The 20,112-nt window shown below is 42.0% G+C and overlaps 1 protein-coding gene across 1 annotated transcript; it reads left to right on the top strand.

Moving 5' to 3' along the window:
• Positions 1 to 349: 349 nt before the first annotated feature.
• On the top strand, positions 350 to 19,825 carry LOC143441083 (uncharacterized). Its single transcript, XM_076928148.1, is given in 6 exon segments — positions 350 to 354; positions 472 to 628; positions 17,000 to 17,126; positions 17,325 to 17,385; positions 18,526 to 19,547; positions 19,713 to 19,825. Coding segments are annotated over 6 exon segments (1,485 nt in total).
• Positions 19,826 to 20,112: the final 287 nt, after the last annotated feature.

Here is a 20,112-nt window from a genome sequence, read left to right as displayed (position 1 = left end):
GTCAGCCTGGGCTTATAATTAGTTTTAGGGTAACCTACATTTCAGCAGTCAATGCTAACCAATAATCAGTAATCAATTCTAATCAACAGCCAATAATGATTAATAATTGATGGCGCACGCCTTTAATCCCAGCACTTGGGAGGCAGAGGCAGGGAGATTTCTAAGTTCAAGGCCTGCCTGGTCTACAGAGTGAGTTCCAGGACAGCCAGGGCTACACAGAGATGGCGGCCGGCCTGAGACTACATTTCCCATGAGAACTAGTGCCAAGATGATTGTCAGAGAACTAACTGCTTATGCGTAGCAAACTCAATCCAAGATGGCGGCTGGCCTTCAAACTACATATCCCATAATGTCGTGAGAAAAAAGCAAGATGGCATCAGGTCGGAGACTACATTTCCCATGAAGACTTGGGGCCGGCACACAGGCCAGGTGTTTGGAGATCCCCTCAGAGCCTATTGCCTTCACCCCCAGCCTGGAGACCTCTGCTGCTGCTGCTGCTGCTGCTGCTGTGATCCAGGAGGAGCACTGCGGTCCTCGTGGCATCAGCGAGCTCCTTCTGACATCACAAACCATGCAACTCAATCCGATTGCCTCTGCCAAAGAACGGGGAGATGACCAGTGCTTCCAGGTACAGTGTCAGGCGGGTGGAAGCAGAGGTTCCGGGCTACCTGTGAGCGTGTGGAGGCACCTGTGAATCTGAAGCAGGGGCATGACTGGAGCTGCCTCCAGTTACTGGCTGGCGGACCTATGAACATGCCCTCAGGAGAACTGTATCGTGCATAAAGGAGAACTGTATCGTGTTGGGCCTTATTGAAAGACCCCCAGAAGGGGAGACCCTCACTCTAGTCTTGGGAGATCGAGGCCAGCAAACAGAAAGAGTCTTTATTTCAGGAATCAGCTGGGCTGAGGTCGAGACTCATAATGAGGGGTGTGGACTCCAAGGCCAGGGGGAGAAGGGTATTCAAAGGTAAAAGCACAAACGGGGGGGGGGGGTGGTCGAATGGGAAACCAAGGAAGAACCTCATAAAAATAGTGGAAAGTCCCAGCCCATCATTCAGTTGGTCATGTTGGAAACATCTTGTACATGTTTTTCTCAGGAATTGAATCTTGCTCAACCATCTATGTAGCCGCCCGAGGCCACAAGTCAACTGGGTTCACCTGAAAGGGGGGCTGGGAATGAGAGGGGACGGAGGGCGAGAAGAGATGAGGCCAAGACAGAGTTCTCTGATCAAGGCCCCAAGCTTTAATGTTCAGCTCTCAATTTAAAGGGGAAGACCCAACCCACAACCCCTCCTGGTTTCAAATGGGTGGGATAATCCATAGTCCGTTCCAGGTCACGGTGGAGATGTCTCAAGGCAAGCCCAGGGGCAGTTCTGCTTCTGTGTTCTGGGCAGCCAAGGTGGGTAACTCCACCTATATCCTGTCACTTGACCTTGTTGTGGTAAACAAGGTCTCTTCAGGCTTGCTCATGGTGGGGGGAAGGTACACAGCTACTTTGTGGTCAGCCAGTTCCCAGAAAGACCCACCTGACCTGTAGTTTTAGTTCTGCTTTCTTTGTGGTCAGCCAGTTCCTGGAACCTGGAGCTAGTGAACCAGTTGGCCTAAATTCTTGGCTCAGCTCTAGAGGGCCATGCAAACTTTCCATACCCTTTATAAATTTTTATATCTTTCAATTGTCACCTGGTCATTGTTTTCATGAGGACACAAGGGTTACCAGTATGTGTGAAACTGACCATAGATGGACTGTGATTACTATTCTGGGCTTACATTTTAAGACTCAAAATAAAATACTTAAGTACAAGCATGGAGGTACAGCCTTAAATCCCAAAAGATGAGCATCAAGCAGATCTCTGATTCAAGTCTTCCTGGTACAAAACAAGTTTTAGGTAAAGAAAAGCTTAGGTACAGATAAAGTGTTACACATGTATTACCCAGCATTCAAGAGACAGAGCCATGCAGATCTGAGTTCAAGGTTCATCTACAGAGCAAGTTCAAGCACAGCCAAGCTTAGGCAGTGAAGTTGTTGAAAAATAGAAAGCTGGTGATGATGTAATAGAAGGGGCCATGTTCCAGCCTCAGCAAGCAGAGGAACTCAGCAGCTTTGTCCATGTGGCTCTGCTTTAGAGGGAAGAATAGAAGGGACGACTGAGACAATTGATGCTGGTTGGCTGTAGTTAGAAAATTAGTGATGATGTTGAAGAAACCAGCACTACTGAGGTGACATCTTCTGGTAAGTGTTTTCTGAGAGGAACAGATGTTGTGTTCCAGAGATAGCCAAGGTTGTACCTTGTGCACCTGGAGTTGATCATGTGTGAGAATCACCCAGGTGGTATTGGTTTTTAAGGCATGAATGAATCTCATGCAGAGCAGCTAAGGCTTGGCCCAGTGAAGGGAGTGTATGACAGGAACAGAGTGAATCCTAGTCGAAGGGGAGGAACCCATTATATTGAAGATGTCAGTCCCATGGGATGAGCAGAAAGAACAGCAGCAGCAGTAGAGTAACCAGAAACTAGAGTGCTATAGAGGGAAGAGCTGGAGAAGTGACCCAATCTCTTTTGAGCAGCACAGAGGATCATGTGTGGATCCCAGATACTGGAACAAGAAGCCGTAATATTGAAGTTAACTTTGAAACCCTAATATTTTGAGATTCCAGAGCTGTGGGGTACCTGCTCAGGAAAACAGTTCCAGAGAGTGCAGTAACAGATAGTGAGGTAGGTCTTTGGACAAAGTACCTTTTCGACTGCTAAGCATGGCTTGTGCTTGAACAGGAGCATCTTTCAATAATCAGGACCTCAGACACAAAGATGAGTTTGTAAAGCCCAATCAGTTTTGTTTTAGAGAGTGCACAAAATCCACTTGAGCAAACATACTATGACAAACCTCCCTTGTCAACAGCCAGTCAAGGTACAACATCAAGATCAAGCTACAAATAGATAACTAATACACCTTACAGAAAAAATTTAGCCTACCCATCATGGTTGTCAGATGATTTTGCCCCCTTCGTTGGTTCCTGCAGATTATGCCAGTCATGCAGCTTTTAAAATATTAAATTGCTGGCCTGCATGTTAATGTCCCAATCTTGCTGTAACTGCAATAAATACCCAGCACCCCTAGACCTGGTCGGTCAGTTTCAATCTCATGTGAGGCTGACTGGTGAGAATTTTTATTACAGAGCTCATAATAAAGACCTCCATGTGTTTTCATTGCAATAGATTGTTGGTCATTGGGGTCTCTGTGACTTGGACATAACATCTTAGTGCATTGACTGGAACCCCAATACCCTCAGGACTCCCAACTTAAGGATTGAAAGACTGGTTTTTAATATCCACCATTGTTTCTGTGTCAGTGGCTTGTCTGCCAGATTTGTATGTGTGCTTTGGTTTTCAGGTTTTTTTGAGTATCTGTGAAGGGAGATGACTAAATTGAACATGGAACCCTGCTACAGTGGATACGCTGGAGAGTCGCAACCCCAAAGTCCTTTGAAGATGTTCCAGAGTCTGGTATAGTGGACAGTGTTTCTCTGGTCTTAGTTTCTGGGAAGGTTAGAGCAGACATGGAGCCCTGATACAGGGCTCACAGTTGCCATCCTGTCTTCATTTTCTCCTCTGTCCAAGTGGAGGAATTTTCTGTATAGCCTCTACTGCCACCTTGTGGCTGTCTATTTTGTGTGTTGCAATTTGTTTTTCTCTGACTGAGGAAAAGATACAGACTCCAACCTAGTCAATTTAGTTTCGAGCCACACACCTTGGGTTAAATCCTTAACAGCAGGACCTAGACCCATTGACTAGTCCATGACAGAGAGCTCTTTGAGACAGCATCCAGGGCAAAATCAGGCTCTGCCTACCTTATTTTAAAGGGTAGAAATACAAAGACCTCATTTTCCACCTCTTGAACTACCCTCTGCCCAGTTCATATGTGACTCTAGTTTTGAACTTGGAGCTGTCATAAGATGGAAGGTCATTCTTCATCAAGTCTAACAAAATTAGCATATCTTCCTTGGACAAGAGGTCTTGTCTTGTTGGTGGCCATTTCCAGTTGTGTGGGACAATCTGCTTTTCTGTCCACCTTCCAGCTGTTTTAGCCTCCTCTTTGTTAGCACTCGCCTGGGAACTCAGGGTTAAAGAAACTCACCCCAGGTCAGCACAGCCTCTGAGCTCCCCATTCCAGTGTATCCTTCCCTGCTCTGAGTCAGGTGCCCTCCCTATTTTGTTCTTGCTCAGCCACAACTCCAACTACCTCTTGTGGTGGCAGGGCTCTTGTAATTGATATGGTTAGGTCATTGGTTTTTGGTTGTTATAACTTCCTCATTTATTATTGTGTCTGTGTCATAGTTGTCTTAAGTTCTCAGCATTTCAGAGCTACAGTCATCTGAAGGAACTTCAATCGAGGGCATGCCCTCATCAGAATGGCTGGTTTCTATGTCTGTGAGAGATAGTGTTGATGATTGATTAGGAAGGCTCTTCCACTGAGGATGGCAATATCCCTAAGCAAGTGGTCCTGGGCTGGATGAGAGAGCAGGCTGAGCATGAGATAGTGAGCAAGCAAGAGAGCAAGCCAGGAGACACTGTGTGTCCATGGTTTTGCCTTCAGTTTCTAATCTAATCTCCCAAAATGAGGGACTGTGATCTGACAGAACCATGTACAACAAACATTTATTACCTGAGATGGTTTTGCATAAGGGAGTCAATCACAGCAGCAGGATAGCAAGTTAGAACAAGAACAACATTATTTTACTGCTGGACAGAATCTATGTTGTAGATTGTATTCTTGTGGACAGGACAAATTTTGGGTAGAAAGATTTTTTGATTGGTTGGTGTTTTTAACTCTCCATTAAGGGTCCTGCCTGATGCAGGATGTGGCCTCTTCAGCATCCATATCTAACTGCTATACATCTCAGCTAAGATCAACCTAAGAATCCTTGGTACTTATTTCTGGTCTCTGGCACATCCTAAGTGTACCCCCTCCCCCCAGCCAGCTGCAGATTATGATTCATTTCCCCACTCTGGTCCTATCTTGTCTCTCGCCATACCTGTTGCTGGTTCTCCTCAATTCCCCTTTCCTATCTCCTTCTCCTTCTCCTTCTCCTTCTCCTTCTCCTTCTCCTTCTCCTTCTCCTTCTCCTTCTCCTTCTCCTTCTCCTTCTCCTCTTTGTCCTCCTCCTCCTCCTCCTCCTCCTCCTCCTCCTCCTCCTCCTCCTCCTCCTCTTCCTTCTTCTGTTGTTTGAGGCAGGTTTTCTTTGTGTAGCCCTGTCATTCCTGGAATTCTGTAGACCAGGCTCGTCTAGAACTCAGAAATCCCCCTGCCACTGCCTCCCAAGTGCTGGTATTAAAGGTGTGTGCCACCACTGCACGGCGTGGGGCATGTTTCTTAATTACAACTTTTGAAGTGAAAAACCATTTATTAATCTTGATGTTTCGAGATGTTCAGATCCACCTTTAATCTAGGCTACAGATTCTTTTGACAACCTACATATATAAAGGACATTGAACAGGGTAGTGTTTTTGTTTTTTATATTGGCCTTACCTTTTTTTTTTTTTACAAAACAAAGATGACTTGTTTGTTTATTTGCATTTTAAAACTGGTATTATTAAGTACTTATTTCTTCAGAATTCTGGTATTCATTGAAGATCAGCTGTAATATTTTGCAGCATGAAAAGCACCAGTCCTTGTTTTTCTAATTTACCTTGTCCAACAGCCTTTATTGGGACATTTTATTAAATAACCTTTTTATATACAAAGATTCATTCTCTCTATGATTTGAGCTATGTTTATCTACAGAACCTGTACTAATACAACTGTTGTTTTTCTCCACTTTGCCACTAATGAAGGTGTGCTGGCTACCAATAGTGCTCCACTGTGTTTCCCTTATGATTCTGGATTTTCTCCAGGGTTGATTGATATCTGTCATCTGGTGAAAGGGAGCCATAGTTTCTCTGAGTCCAGCATGAAGCTTGTTTCCTAAAACCCCTCTTTAATGTTAATGCAGTTAGCATTCTGTCTAAAATTCTACCCCACAGTTACCTTTTGACAGCCAGGTATCCTCCTCCCCATAGTTACTTCTCTTCAAAAACAGATGGAATATGTTCTATGGGTGTGTGGGAAGGTGTTGGGGAAGGGCATGTCTCAGCAGGCTCATGTCTCCTGCTGAGATATTTCTTCCCCGGGAGGGACCATGCCTCATGCTGAGACAGCTATTACCCCTGAGGAGCCTGCCACAAGATAGTATAGTATAGAATACAGTTTATTCAGGACATGTGAAGGAGAGTTTAGAGGGTAGTAGAGACAGAGAAATGCAGAGAGAGGCAGAGAGTAGAGAAGTAGAGGCTGGGCATGAGCATGTGCAGAGAGAAGGGGGAAGGGAAGAGCCCAAGAGGGCAAGAGAAAGACAGAGCAATAGATCAAGAGATCAAAAGAGAGGGAGGGGTAAGCAGCCACCTTTACAGGGGGTCAGCTCTGGAAAAGGTCGGAACTTGGTCTGGAAGCACACTTTAACCTTAAGGAGTGGTAAGGCTCACTGGCCAATCAAGTATCCCAGGCAGACCTGCCAATCAGACAGGGAGGCGGGTTCTTCCAGGTGCCATTCTGCAAGTTTGCTGTTCCTGTGCAGGCTTGAATGGTCATCTGTGCTCTGCTCTGAGCTCTGCTGTGGGTGCTGTGTGGAGACCTCAGGGAAGCTCTGAAATCGAGTCATGGTGAGCACAGGATCATTGCCCACAATGGGTAGGGGCAGGCAGCTGAGCAGTGGGAGTTGGGGTGCTGGGTCCTCTCTGGAACTGCATGGGAAGCATCAGCTAGATGTGACCACCTGTGAGGTCCCTGGTGATGCTCCTCACCTGTTAGGTCAGGAGCTGACCTCTGAGTAACCTCAGTGTCATGGCTGATTCTGAATCTGCCCAAAACATTTGGACCAGTTGCTTTCCTGTTAAAACTCGGGTGGTTTCCCTGACTCTGCAGCACATGTGTCCAAACCCTTTTGTCTTTTATAGTATACATTAAGAAGACAGGTATAGCTGGGCAGTGGTGGCTCACACCTTTAATACCAGCACTTGGGAGACAGAGGCAGGTGGATTTCTGAGTTTGAACCCAGCTTTGTCTACAGAGTGAGTTCCAGGACAGCCAGGGCTACACAGAGATACCCTGTCTTGAAAACAAACAAACAAAACCTTTTTTTAAGAAGACAGGCATAAATCTAACAGATCTGCTTTCATACATTACTTGTTTTTCTTTGGTTTAGTTTTTATTAATTTTTTTCTGTTGCAGTTCTTTATGTTGCTTTATTTTTTATGTTTAGTGTTTGATTATTATTAGGTAAAGGGACTTTTTTCCCCTCCAATCTCTTGGGTGTTTTGGATGCTTCTTGTACATTCACATGCATGTTCTTTGGTTTAGAAAAATTTCCATTATTATTTCATTAAAAATAGTTTCTAGATCTTTGGGTTGATATTCTTCTTCCTCTATTCCAATCATCTGTAGTTTTCCCTTCTCATATGTTGAAGAATTCCTAGTTGTTTAGGGTTAGGAAACTTCTACAATCCACATTTTTTTACCCAGTGTCTTCATTTTGTTTTATTCATCCTTAATATCTGAAACTCTCCCTTCGTTTCCTGTTCCCTGGGTGAGCCTTGCCTCTGTAGTTGTCAGTGCACAGGCAGTTTCAATGCTCTGCTCTCAGAGACTTAGCAACTGCTTAAGTCATTCCCTGCCTCCATCACCTGCTGCTGTTGTCAGGTGTTCTTTATATACATGGACCACCAGCTACACAGCTCTCTCTGTTTGTTCCCTGACTCAGTTCATGCCTTCTCTCTATTTTCTTTTTTTACTCTCAGGGCTCTCTCTCTGCTGTCTGTCTGTCTGTCTGTCTGTCTGTCTGTCTGTCTGTCTGTCTGCAGGTCCTCTTTTGTGCCTCATTCCCTTCCCCAGATTCTCACTCATCTCCCTGCCCCCCAAACAACTTCTTTTGTACCATATCTGTTGCATGTTTTAATTTCTCAGGACCTGCTGTGGTAGGATGGGTCGGAGATTTTGGTGACTTATTTTTTCTGGCTGTTGTTTATTATATTTCTATGCTGGTGTCTAGGCCTCTGGGTTTGAAGTGATTATTATCTTAGTACTGATTTCTGGATTTGTCTTGCTTGGGTGGGAGTTTTGTTCCTTCGTTGCTGTTTGATGTCTGGATTTACAGAGAAAGTTGCCTGAGTGTTGCCTCTTTTACTGACATGTTTGGTGGGTATGCTCAAGAGGGAATGCTTGCTAATGTTGGTAGCAGGGAGAAGAGTTGGGCAGGAAGAGATGATCTTAGCATCCACAGGCAGACATAGTCAGGACAGAGGTAAAGCTGCCTCTGGTGTTAGTGCAACTGATATTAGGATCTGCAGTAACAGATAGTGAGGCAGGTCTTTGGACAAAGTACCTTTTCTACTGCCATGCATGGCTTGTGGTTGAACAGGAGCATCTTTCAATAATCAGGACCTCAGGCACAACGATGAGTTTGTAAAGCCCAATCAGTTCTGTTTCTGAGAGTGCACAAAGTCCACTTGAGCAAACATCCTATGACAAGCCCTCCTTGTCAACAGCCAGTCAAGGTACAACTGCAAGGTTAAGCTACATATAGATAATTAATATACCTTACAGAGACAAAGTTAGTCTACCCATCATGCTTGTCATATGGTTTTACTCCCTTGATTGGTTCCTACAGATTATGCCAGACATGTAGTTTTTAAAATATTAAGTTGCTGACCTGTGTATTAATGTCTTAATCTTGCTGTAACTGCAATAAATACCCAGCACCTCTAGACTCTCAGTTTTGATCTCATGTGAGGCTGACTGGTGAGAATCCTTATTACAGAGCTCATAATAAAGACCTCCATGTGATTGCATTGCAATAGGCTCCTTGTTGGTCATTGTGGTCTCTGTGGCTTGGACATAACTTCTTGGTGCATTGACACAAGACCCTCAGGACTCCCAACTAAAGGACTGAAAGGCCAGTTGTTAAGATCCACCATTGTTTTTGTGTCAGTGGCTTGTCTGCCAGGGCTACACAGAGAAACCCTGTCTCAAAACAAACAAACCAACAAAATACCAAACAAAGAAGACAGGTGTAGCTGGGCAGTGGTGGCTTTTAATCCCAGCACTCGGGAGGCAGAGGCAGGGGGATGGTGATGAAATAATGATCAATAATCATGTTAATCAATAATCAATACTAATTGATTGCCAATATTCAATACTAATCAATAACCAAAAGTGATCAATAATCTTGATAATCAATAATGATAATCAGCAGACAGTGCTAATCAATAATCAATATTAATCAATAGTCAATAATGATCAATAATTGATGGCGCATGCCTTTAATCCCAGCACTTGGGAGGTAGAGGCAGGCAGATTTCTGAGTTTAAGGCCAGCCTGAGCAACAGAGTGAGTTCAGGGACTGCCATGGTTACTCAGAGTTAGCAGCCGGAGACTACATTTCCCATAAGGACTCCTGCCAAAATGGTGGTCAAAGAAATAAATGCGCACGCACATCAAACTCAATCCAATATGGCGCCTGGCCTTCGAACTACATATCCCATGAGGCCACGAGGAAAAAGAAAGATGGCGGCCAGTGAGAGACTACATTTCCCACGAAGGCGCTGTACCGTCGCACAGGCATGATGTATGGAAATCCCGACCAGAGCCCTGTGACCACACCACAAGACAACCACTGCCACCATCACAGTCAGAGAAAAGCACCTCTGTCCCGGTGGTATCCATGGCCTCCTTCTGACGTCACAGACCAAGCGATGCAATCTGATCGCCTGCTGCAGGGCTGCTGCAGATTGGGGAGATGACTGGAGCCTCCAGGTACCCTGACAGGCGGGTGGAAGCAGAGGCCCCAGCTTGCCCATGAATCTGAGGCAGGGGCATGACTGGAGTTGCTTATAGATACTGGCTGGCGGACCTATGGACACACCCCCAGACTTGTACAAAGGAGAACTGTATCGTGTTGGACGTTATTATTGAAATACCCCCAGGAGGGGAGACCCTCACTCTAGTCTCAGGATATCGAAATCACTCAGTAACTCAAAAGACACAAGAGGGTTTATTTCAGGAATCAACCTGGCTGAGGTCGAGACTCATAATGAGGAATGTTGACTGTGAGGCCAGAAGGAGAAAGGTATTTAAAGGAAAAAAACACAAACCAGGGGGCTGAGGGGGAAACCAAGGAAGGACATCATAAAAATAGTGCAAAGTTCCAGCCCATCATTCAGTTGGTCATGTGGGAAACATCGTGTATATGTTTTTCTCAGGAATTGAATCTTGCTCAACCATCTACTTTGTGGTCAGCCAGTTCCCGGAATGACCCAGCTGACCTGTATTTTTAGTTCTGCTTTCTTTGTGGTCAGCCAGTTCCTGGAAACTGGAGCTAGTGAACCTGCTGGCCTACATTCTTGGCTCAGCTCTAGGGGCTCATACAAACTTTCCATAACCTTTATAAATTTTTATATCTTTCCATTGTCACCTGGTCATTGTTTTCATGAGGACACAAGGGTCACCAGTGTGTGTGAAACTGACCATTGATGGATTGTGATTTCTATTCTGGGCTTTCATTTTAAAATCTAAAATAAAGTATTTAAGTACAAGCATGGAGGTACAAGCCTTAAATCCCAGGAGATGAGCACCAAGCAGATCTCTGATTCAAGTCTTCCTGGTACAGAACAAGTTTTAGGTAAAGAAAAGCTTAGATACACACAAAGTGTTAAACACATATTACCCAGCATTCAGGAGACAGAGCCATGCAGATCTCTGAGTTCAAGGTTCATAAACTGGGTAAGATCCAGGACAGCCAAGCTTGGACAGTGAAGTTATTGAAAAATATAACACTGGAGATGATGTAATAGAATGGGCCATGTTCCAGCCCCAGCAAGCAAAAGAACTCAGCAGCTTTGTCCATGTGGTTTTGGGAGGAAAGAATAGAAGGAATGACTGACACAATTGATGCTGGTTGGCTGTAGTTAGAAAATTAGTGGTGATGAAGAAGAAGAAACCAGCACCACTGAGGTGACATCTTCTGGTGAGTGTTTTCTGAGAGGACAAAGAAGCTGTGTTCCAGAGATAGCCAAGGTTGTCCCTTATTGTGCACCTGGAGTTGATCATGTGTGAGAATCACCCAGGTGGTATTGGTTTTTAGGCATAAATGAATCTCATGCAGAGCAGCTAAGGCTTGGCCCAGTGAAGGGAGTACAATAGATGAATACAGTGAATCCTAGTTGCAGGAGAAGAACCCAGCATATTGAAGATGTCAGTCCCATGGGATGAGCAGAAAGAACAGCAGCAGCAGGAAAGTGGAGTCAAGCAGAACCTAGAGTGAAATAGATGGAAGAGCTGGAGAAGTGACCCAATCTCTTTTGAGGAGTGCAATTGATCGTGTGTGGATCCCAGATACTGGAACAAGAAGCTGTAATACTGAAGGTACCTTTGAAACCCTAATATTTTGAAATTCCAGAGCTGTGGGGTACCTGCTCAGGAAAACAGTTTCAGACAGTGCAGTAACAGATAGTGAGGTAGGTCTTTGGACAAACTACTTTTTCTACAGCCATGCATGGCTTGGGGTTGAACAGGAGCATCTTTCAATAATCAGGACCTCAGGCACAAAGATGAGTTTGTAATGCCCAATCAATTCTGTTTCTGAGAGTGCACAAAGTCCACTTGAGCAAATATCCTATGACAATCCCACCTTGTCAACAGCCAGTCAAGGTACAACTGCAGGGTTAAGCTACATATCGATAACTAATACACCTTACAGAGAAAAAGTTAGCCTACCCATCATGGTTGACAGTTGATTTTGCCCCCTTGATTGGTTCCTGCAGATTATGCCAGTCATATAGTTTTTAAAATATTAAGCTGCTGACCTGTATGTTAATGTCCCAATCTTTCTATAACTGCAATAAATACCCAGCACCCCTAGACTTGGTCTCTCAGATTCGAGCTTATGTGAGGCTGACTGGTGAGAATCCTTATTACAGAGCTCATAATAAAGACCTCCATGTGTTTGCATTACAATAGGCTCCTTGTTGGTCATTGGGGTCTCTCTAACTTGGACATAACATCTTAGTGCATTGACTGGAATCCCAAGACCCTCAGGACTCCCAAGTTAAGGATTGAAAGGCCAATTTTTAATATCCACCATTGTTTCTGTGTCAGTGGCTTTTCTTCCAGAATTGTGTGTGTGTGCCTTGGTTTTCAGATTTTTCTTGAGTATCTGTGTAGGGAGATGACTAAATTCAACGTGGAACCCTGCTACAGTGGATACACTGGAAAGTCTGAGTCCGAAGTGCTTCAAAGATGTTCCAGAGCCTGGTATAGTAGACATTGTTTTTCTGGTCTTAATTTCTGAGAACGTTAGAGCAAACTTGGAGCCCTGCTACAGGGCTCACAGTTGCCATCTTGTCTTCATTTTCTCCTTTGTCCAAGTGGAGGAATCTTCTGGGTAGCTTTTACTGCCCCCTTGTGGCTGTCTGTATTGTGTGTGGCACTTTGTCATTCTCTCCCTGAGGAAATGAGACAGACTCCACCCTAATTGATTTAGTTACCAGCCCCACACCTTGGGTTAAATCCTTCTTAACAACAGAACCTAGGCCCATTGACTAGTCCATGACAGCTCTTAAAGACAGCATCCAGGGCAAAATCAGGCTCTGCCTACCTTGTTTTTCAGGGTAGAAAGACAAAGACCTCATTTCCCACCTCCTGAACTACCCTCTGCCCAGTTCATCTGTGACTCTGTAGTTTTGAACTTGGAGCTGTCATAAGATGGGAGGTTGTTCTTCATTGATTGTCACAAATTTAGCATATCTTCCTTGGACCAGAGATCCTGTCCTTTGTGGTGATCGTTTGTGTTGTGTGAGACAATCTGCTTTTCTGTCCACCTTTCAGCTGTTTTAGCCTCCTCTTTGGTAGCACTGGCCTGAGAACCCAGGGTTAAAGATGCTCACCCCAGGTCAGCACAGGCTCTGAGCTTCCCATTCCAGTGTATCCTTCCCTGCTCTGAGCCAGGTGCCCTCCCTATTTTGTCCTGGCTCAGCCACAGCTCCAACTCCCTCTTGTGGTGGCAGGGGATCCTGTAATTGATATGGTTAAATTTTTGGGGTTTGGTTGTAACAAGTTCCTCATTTATTATTGTGTCTGTGTTATTGTTGTTTTCAGTTCTCAGCATTTCAGAGCTACAGTCATCTGAAGGAGCCACAGTTGAGGGCCTGCCCTCATCAGAAGGACTGGGTGCTATGTCTGTGAAAGATAGTGTTGATGATTGATTAGGAAGGCTCTTCCACTGAGTATTGCAATATCCCAAAGCAAGTGAGTGGTCCTGAGCTGGATGAGAGAGCATGCTGAGCATGAGACATTGACCATGCAAGAGAGCAAGACAGGAGACAGTGTTTGTCCATGCTTTTTTTATGGTATATTTTATTTACATTTCAGATGCCATCCCTTTTCCCCACCCCCCCACCCCCAATAAAACACCTATTCCATGCCCCTTTTTCCTTTTTCCTTTTATACTCTTTTTAAAAATATTAACTAAAGGCATTATAATTTTGTTAATGCTGAATCAGAAGTGTAACCCAATACCCAACCTAGATATATAAACTATCTTTGACTGGTGGAGACACGTGAACATTTGCCTCCATGCCCCCCCTTTTCTCTCTCTTTCTCTCTCTCATCACCTAGCTTCTCCTTTCCTTTTTCTCCTCCTCTCCTTACTCCTTCTCTTCCTCTTGGTACACCTTCCGACCTTAGTTCTTCTTACATATCACCCTTCCTGTTAAAATAAAAATTTCCCTCAAAATACAATTAGAGCATAATTATGCCAATTTGTACAAGTGAGGTACAAGATAGTCCAAATACCCAGTCCATCATTTTGTTGACTAACCAGAACCTCTGTCATCTATCCTAACTAAAACTCTTAATTCTGAACCTGGATGTTTCCTTGGCTTTAGAATGAGTGTCAGCTGAAAACCATCCACTCAAAAATTTTCTCTCAAAGTAAATAGCCAGGATTGGCTATGAGACCATATATCATACAACCCCGTCAGAAATCCAGAATGGCTGAGTTAATTGTCCATGCTTTTTGCTTTCAGTTTCTAATCTAAGCTCCCAAAATGATGGACTGTGATCTGACAGAACCATGTACAATAACCATTTATTACCTGAGATGCTTTTGCTTAGAGGATTCAATCACAGCAGCAGAGTAGCAAGTTAGAACAACAACCAAATGGTATCAAAGGGTTATTTGGCTGCTGTACAGAATCTATGTTGTAGATTGTATTCTTGTGGACAGGACAAATTTTGGGTAGAAAGATTTTTGGATTGGTTGGGGTCTTTAACTCTCCATTAAGGGTCCTACCTGACTGCAGGATGTGGCCTCTTCAGCATCCATATCTCACTGGTATGCATCTCAGCTAAGATCAACCTTAGAATCCTTGGTACCTATTTTTGGTCTCTGGCACATTTTAAATGTACCTCCTCACCCCCAGCCAGCTGCAGATTTTGATTCATTTTCCCCCCTGGCCTTCTCTTGTTTCTCGCCACACCTGTTGCTGGTTCTCCCCGATTCCCCCTTCTTATCTGTTCTCTCATTCAGTTCTCTTTCTTCCATCTGCCTCCTATGATAGCTTTACTCCCCCTTCTGAGTGAGAGTAAACTGTGCTCATTTCGGCCTTCCTTGTTGTTTAGTTTTTTGTGTCTATGAAATGTAGTGTGGGTTTCCTGTATTTTATGATTATTATTAACTTGTAATTGAGTACACACATGCATGCGCTTTTAGATCTGTGTTACCTCACTGAGATAATGATATCTAGTTGTATTTGCCCACAAAATTCATGATGTCATTGTATTTGATAACTAAATAATGTTTTATTTTGTAAATGAATCACATATTCTATGGTTCTCACATTTTGGTTGAGCAGCATCTGGATTCTCTCCAGTTTCAAGTTGTTATAAGTAAAATGGCTCTGAACTTAGTGGAGTTCCTACTCTAGGTCACCTGCCTTCACAGAGTTCCTCCTGTATCTTCTGTTTGTCCTTTGAGAGGGTGTGGGACCGTGGGTATCCATGATGGTGTATCAAGTCTCTATTGGGTGAGATGCATCCTCTCCACTGAGGCCAGATGTGGCAGCCCAGTTATGGGAACATATTCCAATGATAGACAGCAGCTTTAGGGACAGCTCTTGCTACAGGTGTTGGAGCACCATCATGAAGACTGAGCTGCACATCTGCTACTTACAGCCCATCAGTCCTTTGTCCAGCCTGTGTGTGTTATTATTTTTGTCTCAGTTTCCTAATGTCCCCAAGGGTCAAGGTTAGTTGAGTCTGCTGGTCTTTCTATGGAGTTCCTGTCCTCTTGAGGGCCTTCAATCCTTTCCCCAACTTTTCCATCAGAGTTACCAAGATACATGCAATTTTTGACTGTGGATCTCTGATTCTGCTTCAGTCAGCTTCTGGGTGGAGCCTCTCAATGGACAATTATGCAAGAATCCTGTGTGGGAGCATCATAGATTATCCTTAATAATGTCATAAATTCAAACTTGTCCATGTTTGTCTCCAATTGAGTGAGTTTTCATTGTCCGCTCCTTCAGTCTCTGCTCCAGCTTTCCTTCTGCATTTTTTTAGACAGGATAAATTTTTGTTCTGGGTGTCTCCAGTGTTGTGGTTGAATCTGATCCTTCAGCTTTCTTCTCATGCTCGCATACATTCCCCATTTGGACTCTGTCCCTCAATCACATAAGATACTGTGCACACATTTGCTGTTCAATGCTATGCTATTTTGCAAACCTGGTGGTTTTATATTTTTAACATAATTCATTCTGATTTGTTTTTCTAGACCAAAATTTTCAGTGTAGCCCTTTCTGTCTTGATTGTAGATATAGAAACCACATAAGCTCCCTGATATGTTTTTGTTCAATAAGCACATGATTTTGTGCTGATCTTCATCCACATATTTAATTTTGAAATTTAGCCTAATATATAGATTATATTCTATTTCTCCGGATGGCTTCTGCTCATGTCATCAATATTATCTGATGCTTCAGATTCATTGAATTGCAGGTGTATGACGTTCTGACTAACTCTTATGTTTGATGTGAAATTTTGAATAAATAAGTGTATTATGGCTGAGTACATGAATATGAATATCATGTGTGTCTTATCTTTACTGTTGTCAGAAGATGGCCTCAGAACTCCTGATGCTGAAGAAATGGACAGGTGTTGGTCCACATGTGTATGCTTGAAATTGACCACCATTATGTGGTAGACTAGCAAGACCTTTCAATATATCTCTTGAACTATGTTATTTCTGATCAACATATATATTACCAATATTTTCATCTATCTATTTTTAACTGTTTAAACATGCATTCCCTTCTAGTATAATTTAATTAATGTTGCTGTTTGAACTGGTTCACTTTATGTTTATGTAAGATAAATACAGAACTACAGTGAATTTATAATTCTTTGCAGAAACTTCAGTAATGAACTGTGAGTTCATTCTATCATTTTTCCCTGGTTTATTTTTGTAGCAGAGTGAGGTTCCTAACATTTAACTTTTGCTGTCCTAAAACTCATTGCATGGCCCTTGCTGGCATCCAGCTCAATGACATACCTGTACCTTTATGATTAAAGACATGAACAAATACACACAGCTTGCCCATCACATTTGTAGTTAGTAATTGTTCATACAGCTTTTCAGATGTGTGCTCAGTACAGTTGATCTGTTTCCCCCTGCATATCCCTCTCAGTTGCCATTTGTGTTTCAAAGCTATATCCTATTCAAAGGGTTCAGAAGTGACACAGGTGAACCTTATATTTCATGTTTTTTCTAAACTGACATGGTGATTATATTATAATTTTTGTGTTAGAAAATAAGTGGAGGAATCACCTGAATTATATGATTATATTGTCTAGGAAGCATAATTTACTTTGTAGTGATGTCAGTATCAGGCCTTGTGTTGTACACATGTATGTGATAATTTAGGAAGCAGTGAGTGTTGACGATGTGCATGTGGACTTCACTGCAGAAGAGTGGAATTTGCTGGATCTTTCTCAGAAGAATCTCTACAAAGATGTGATGCTTGAGACCTACTGGAACCTCACTGCTATAGGTAAGACTGTGAATTTATTTTTGCTTCTCAATATAAGGGAAAAATGTTTCTGGGTTACTGATGATCATATCTTATTTCAATAGAGAACAAGTAATATTGAGTTGAATAAATCAGGTTCATTGCTGTGAAAATTCAGAGTAACTTGAATGTTGCCTAATTCCAATCCCATGTCTTTCATTTTCTGGTACCGTGTTTTAGGCTATAATTTGGAAGGCCATCATACTGAAGAACAACGTCAAATGTCTAGAAGTCATGAAAGGTAATTTTAATGTATAAGCTGATACAAATATGCCTGTGAGGAAAGTTTAATATGATCTGGAAGCTCTAATGGAAAGCAAGTGTGTAAAATATCAGTCCTTTTATTGTAGCTGTGATTATAAATTCACCCAAAATTATGTACCTTAATATCAGTTATGTGATTGGTGTTTGCAAGGCAATTCTGTAAGAAAGAAGAGAAGGAAACAATGCCTTAAGCGATTCCTTTATTTGATTTGTATCTCCATTAGAGCTATGTTGTGGAACTACCAATTTGTATAGTCTCATAACATTTAGATGTTGCACATTGAATAGTGATAAACATGTATCCATAACCTTCTAATAAGCAAATACTCCATGATAAAGTTGGTGATACTCATATACTTGTAGTGAAAATTTTAAGTTTAGTGTTTTGTCAGTTTATGAGAGTCAAGAATGTTGTTGTGGAGAAACATTAATCATGTCTGCAATGAACAAAAAGTCAATGCATGTAAATTCAATGTGGAAACCTTTCATTTGTTCTTCTTTTTTAATGGGTGTATCAATTGTCAGAATGGATGAAACCATGTGACCATAGAGATACTAAAAGAAACAACATACATCTATCTCCTTCAGAACAATGAGAAGACATGTAGTATTCTGCCTTTGGTAGACTTTCTGAATATGATAGCCATTTGCAATTAATTGGTTTCCTGACTTTACTGGGAACATCCCCAAAGTCACACTGCAGAAAATCTCTATGGGTACTAGAAGTTTGTAAATTCTTTTGTTCATCCTGGTTCACAGTGCTGCTCTTGTGTGATGCACACTACAGGAAAAACTAAGAATGCAATCATTGTTTTAATGCTCTGAGTTATCCCATATTTCTTATGACATGTTAAAAACATCATATAGAAATCTCATATAGAAAAAGGATTCTGTAAATGTGAGCCATGTAATAAATGCTCTTACCATCACAGGTATTTTCAAAGAGGTAAAGCAACCCACAGTGAGAAAGTACAACCATGAACATCAAATTGATAAAACCTTAAGATCTGAGTGTTCTTTATTAGTAGACCAACTGTAAAATTTATAAATATTTGTAAAATGAGTGATCAGGCTATGAATGTGGTAAAGTTTTCATATGTGCCCATTATTGTTGCAGGCATGAAAGAAGTCATACTGGACAGAAACCACATGAATGTAATCAATGTGGTAAAGCCTTTTCATGTCACAGTCATCTCCAATCTCATAAAAGAACACATACTGGAGAGAAATTTTATAAATGTAATCAATGTGGTAAAACCTTTTCAGACCACAGTGATCTCAAATATCATAAAAAACCACGTACTGGAGAGAAACCTTATGAATGTAATCAATGTAGTAAAGGCTTTACACAACAAAGTAATCTTCAAATCCATAAAAGAACACATACTGGAGAGATACCTTATGAATGTAATCAATGTGGTAAAGGCTTTACACAACAAAGTAATCTCCAAATCCATAAAAGAAAACATACTGGAGAAAAACCTTATGAATGTAATCAATGTGGTACAGCCTTTTCCTGTCACAGTACTCTCCAAAGACATAAAAGAACACATACTGGAGAGAAACCTTATGAATGTAATCAATGTGGTAAAGGCTTTACACAACAAAGTCATCTCCAAATCCATAAAAGAACACATACTGGAGAAAAACCTTATGAATGTAACCAATGTGGTAAATCCTTTTCATGTCACAGTAATCTCCAATCTCATAAAAGAATACATACTGGAGAGAAACCTTATGAATGTAATCAATGTGGTAAAGCCTTTTCATGTCACAGTACTCTCCGAAGACATAAAAGAACACATACTGGAGAGAAACCTTATGAATGTAATCAATGTAGTAAAGGCTTTACACAACAAAGTCATCTCCAATCTCATAAAAGAATACATACTGGAGAGAAACCTTATGAATGTAATCAATGTGGTAAAGCCTTTTCACAACACAGTGGTCTCCAATATCATAAAAGAACACATACTGGAGAGAAACCTTATGAATGTAATCAATGTGGTAATGCCTTTTCATGGCACAGTGGTCTCCAAAGTCATAAAAGAACACATACTGGAGCGAAACCTCATGAATGTAATCAACGTGGTAAAGCCTTTCCATGAAGTTTTTTCCTCCTAAAACATGCAAGAACCCATATTGGAGAAAAACTATGAATATAATCAATGTGCTAAAACATTTGCATGTTCCACTAGTCTGGAAAACATTAATAATTTCATACTGGAAAGACACTTCATGAATGTAATCAATGTGGTAAAGACTTTTCAGAACCTTAGAATCACAATTATTATAAAAAAACACGTACAGGAGAGAAACCTTATCAATGCAATCAATGTGGTAAACCATTTGCAAGTTCAGTCATCTGCAGTGACAGGAATGATTACATGCAAGAGAGAAACCTGCTTGAATATTAACACAACAGAAAGCACAGTGGAGAGAACCCTCATTAATGTAATCACTGTGGTCAAATCTTGGCAATTCACTTTTATCTGTGACTACATAATAGAACACATTCATGAGAGTCACTCAAGGTAATCAAGGTGTTAAGCCCTTGCACAGCATGGTCACCATCCAACACATAAAAGAACACATACTGGAGAGAATCTGAATGTCATGAGTGAGGTAAAGCCTTTCCAGGACACAGTCATCTCTGAATACACAAAGAAAAATGTGCAGAGTGAAACCTTATGAATGTAGTCAA

This window comes from Arvicanthis niloticus (assembly GCF_011762505.2).
Source record: "Arvicanthis niloticus isolate mArvNil1 chromosome Y unlocalized genomic scaffold, mArvNil1.pat.X SUPER_Y_unloc_2, whole genome shotgun sequence".
Taxonomy (NCBI): domain Eukaryota; kingdom Metazoa; phylum Chordata; class Mammalia; order Rodentia; family Muridae; genus Arvicanthis; species Arvicanthis niloticus.
This window is presented reverse-complemented; position numbering and strand designations above follow the sequence as displayed.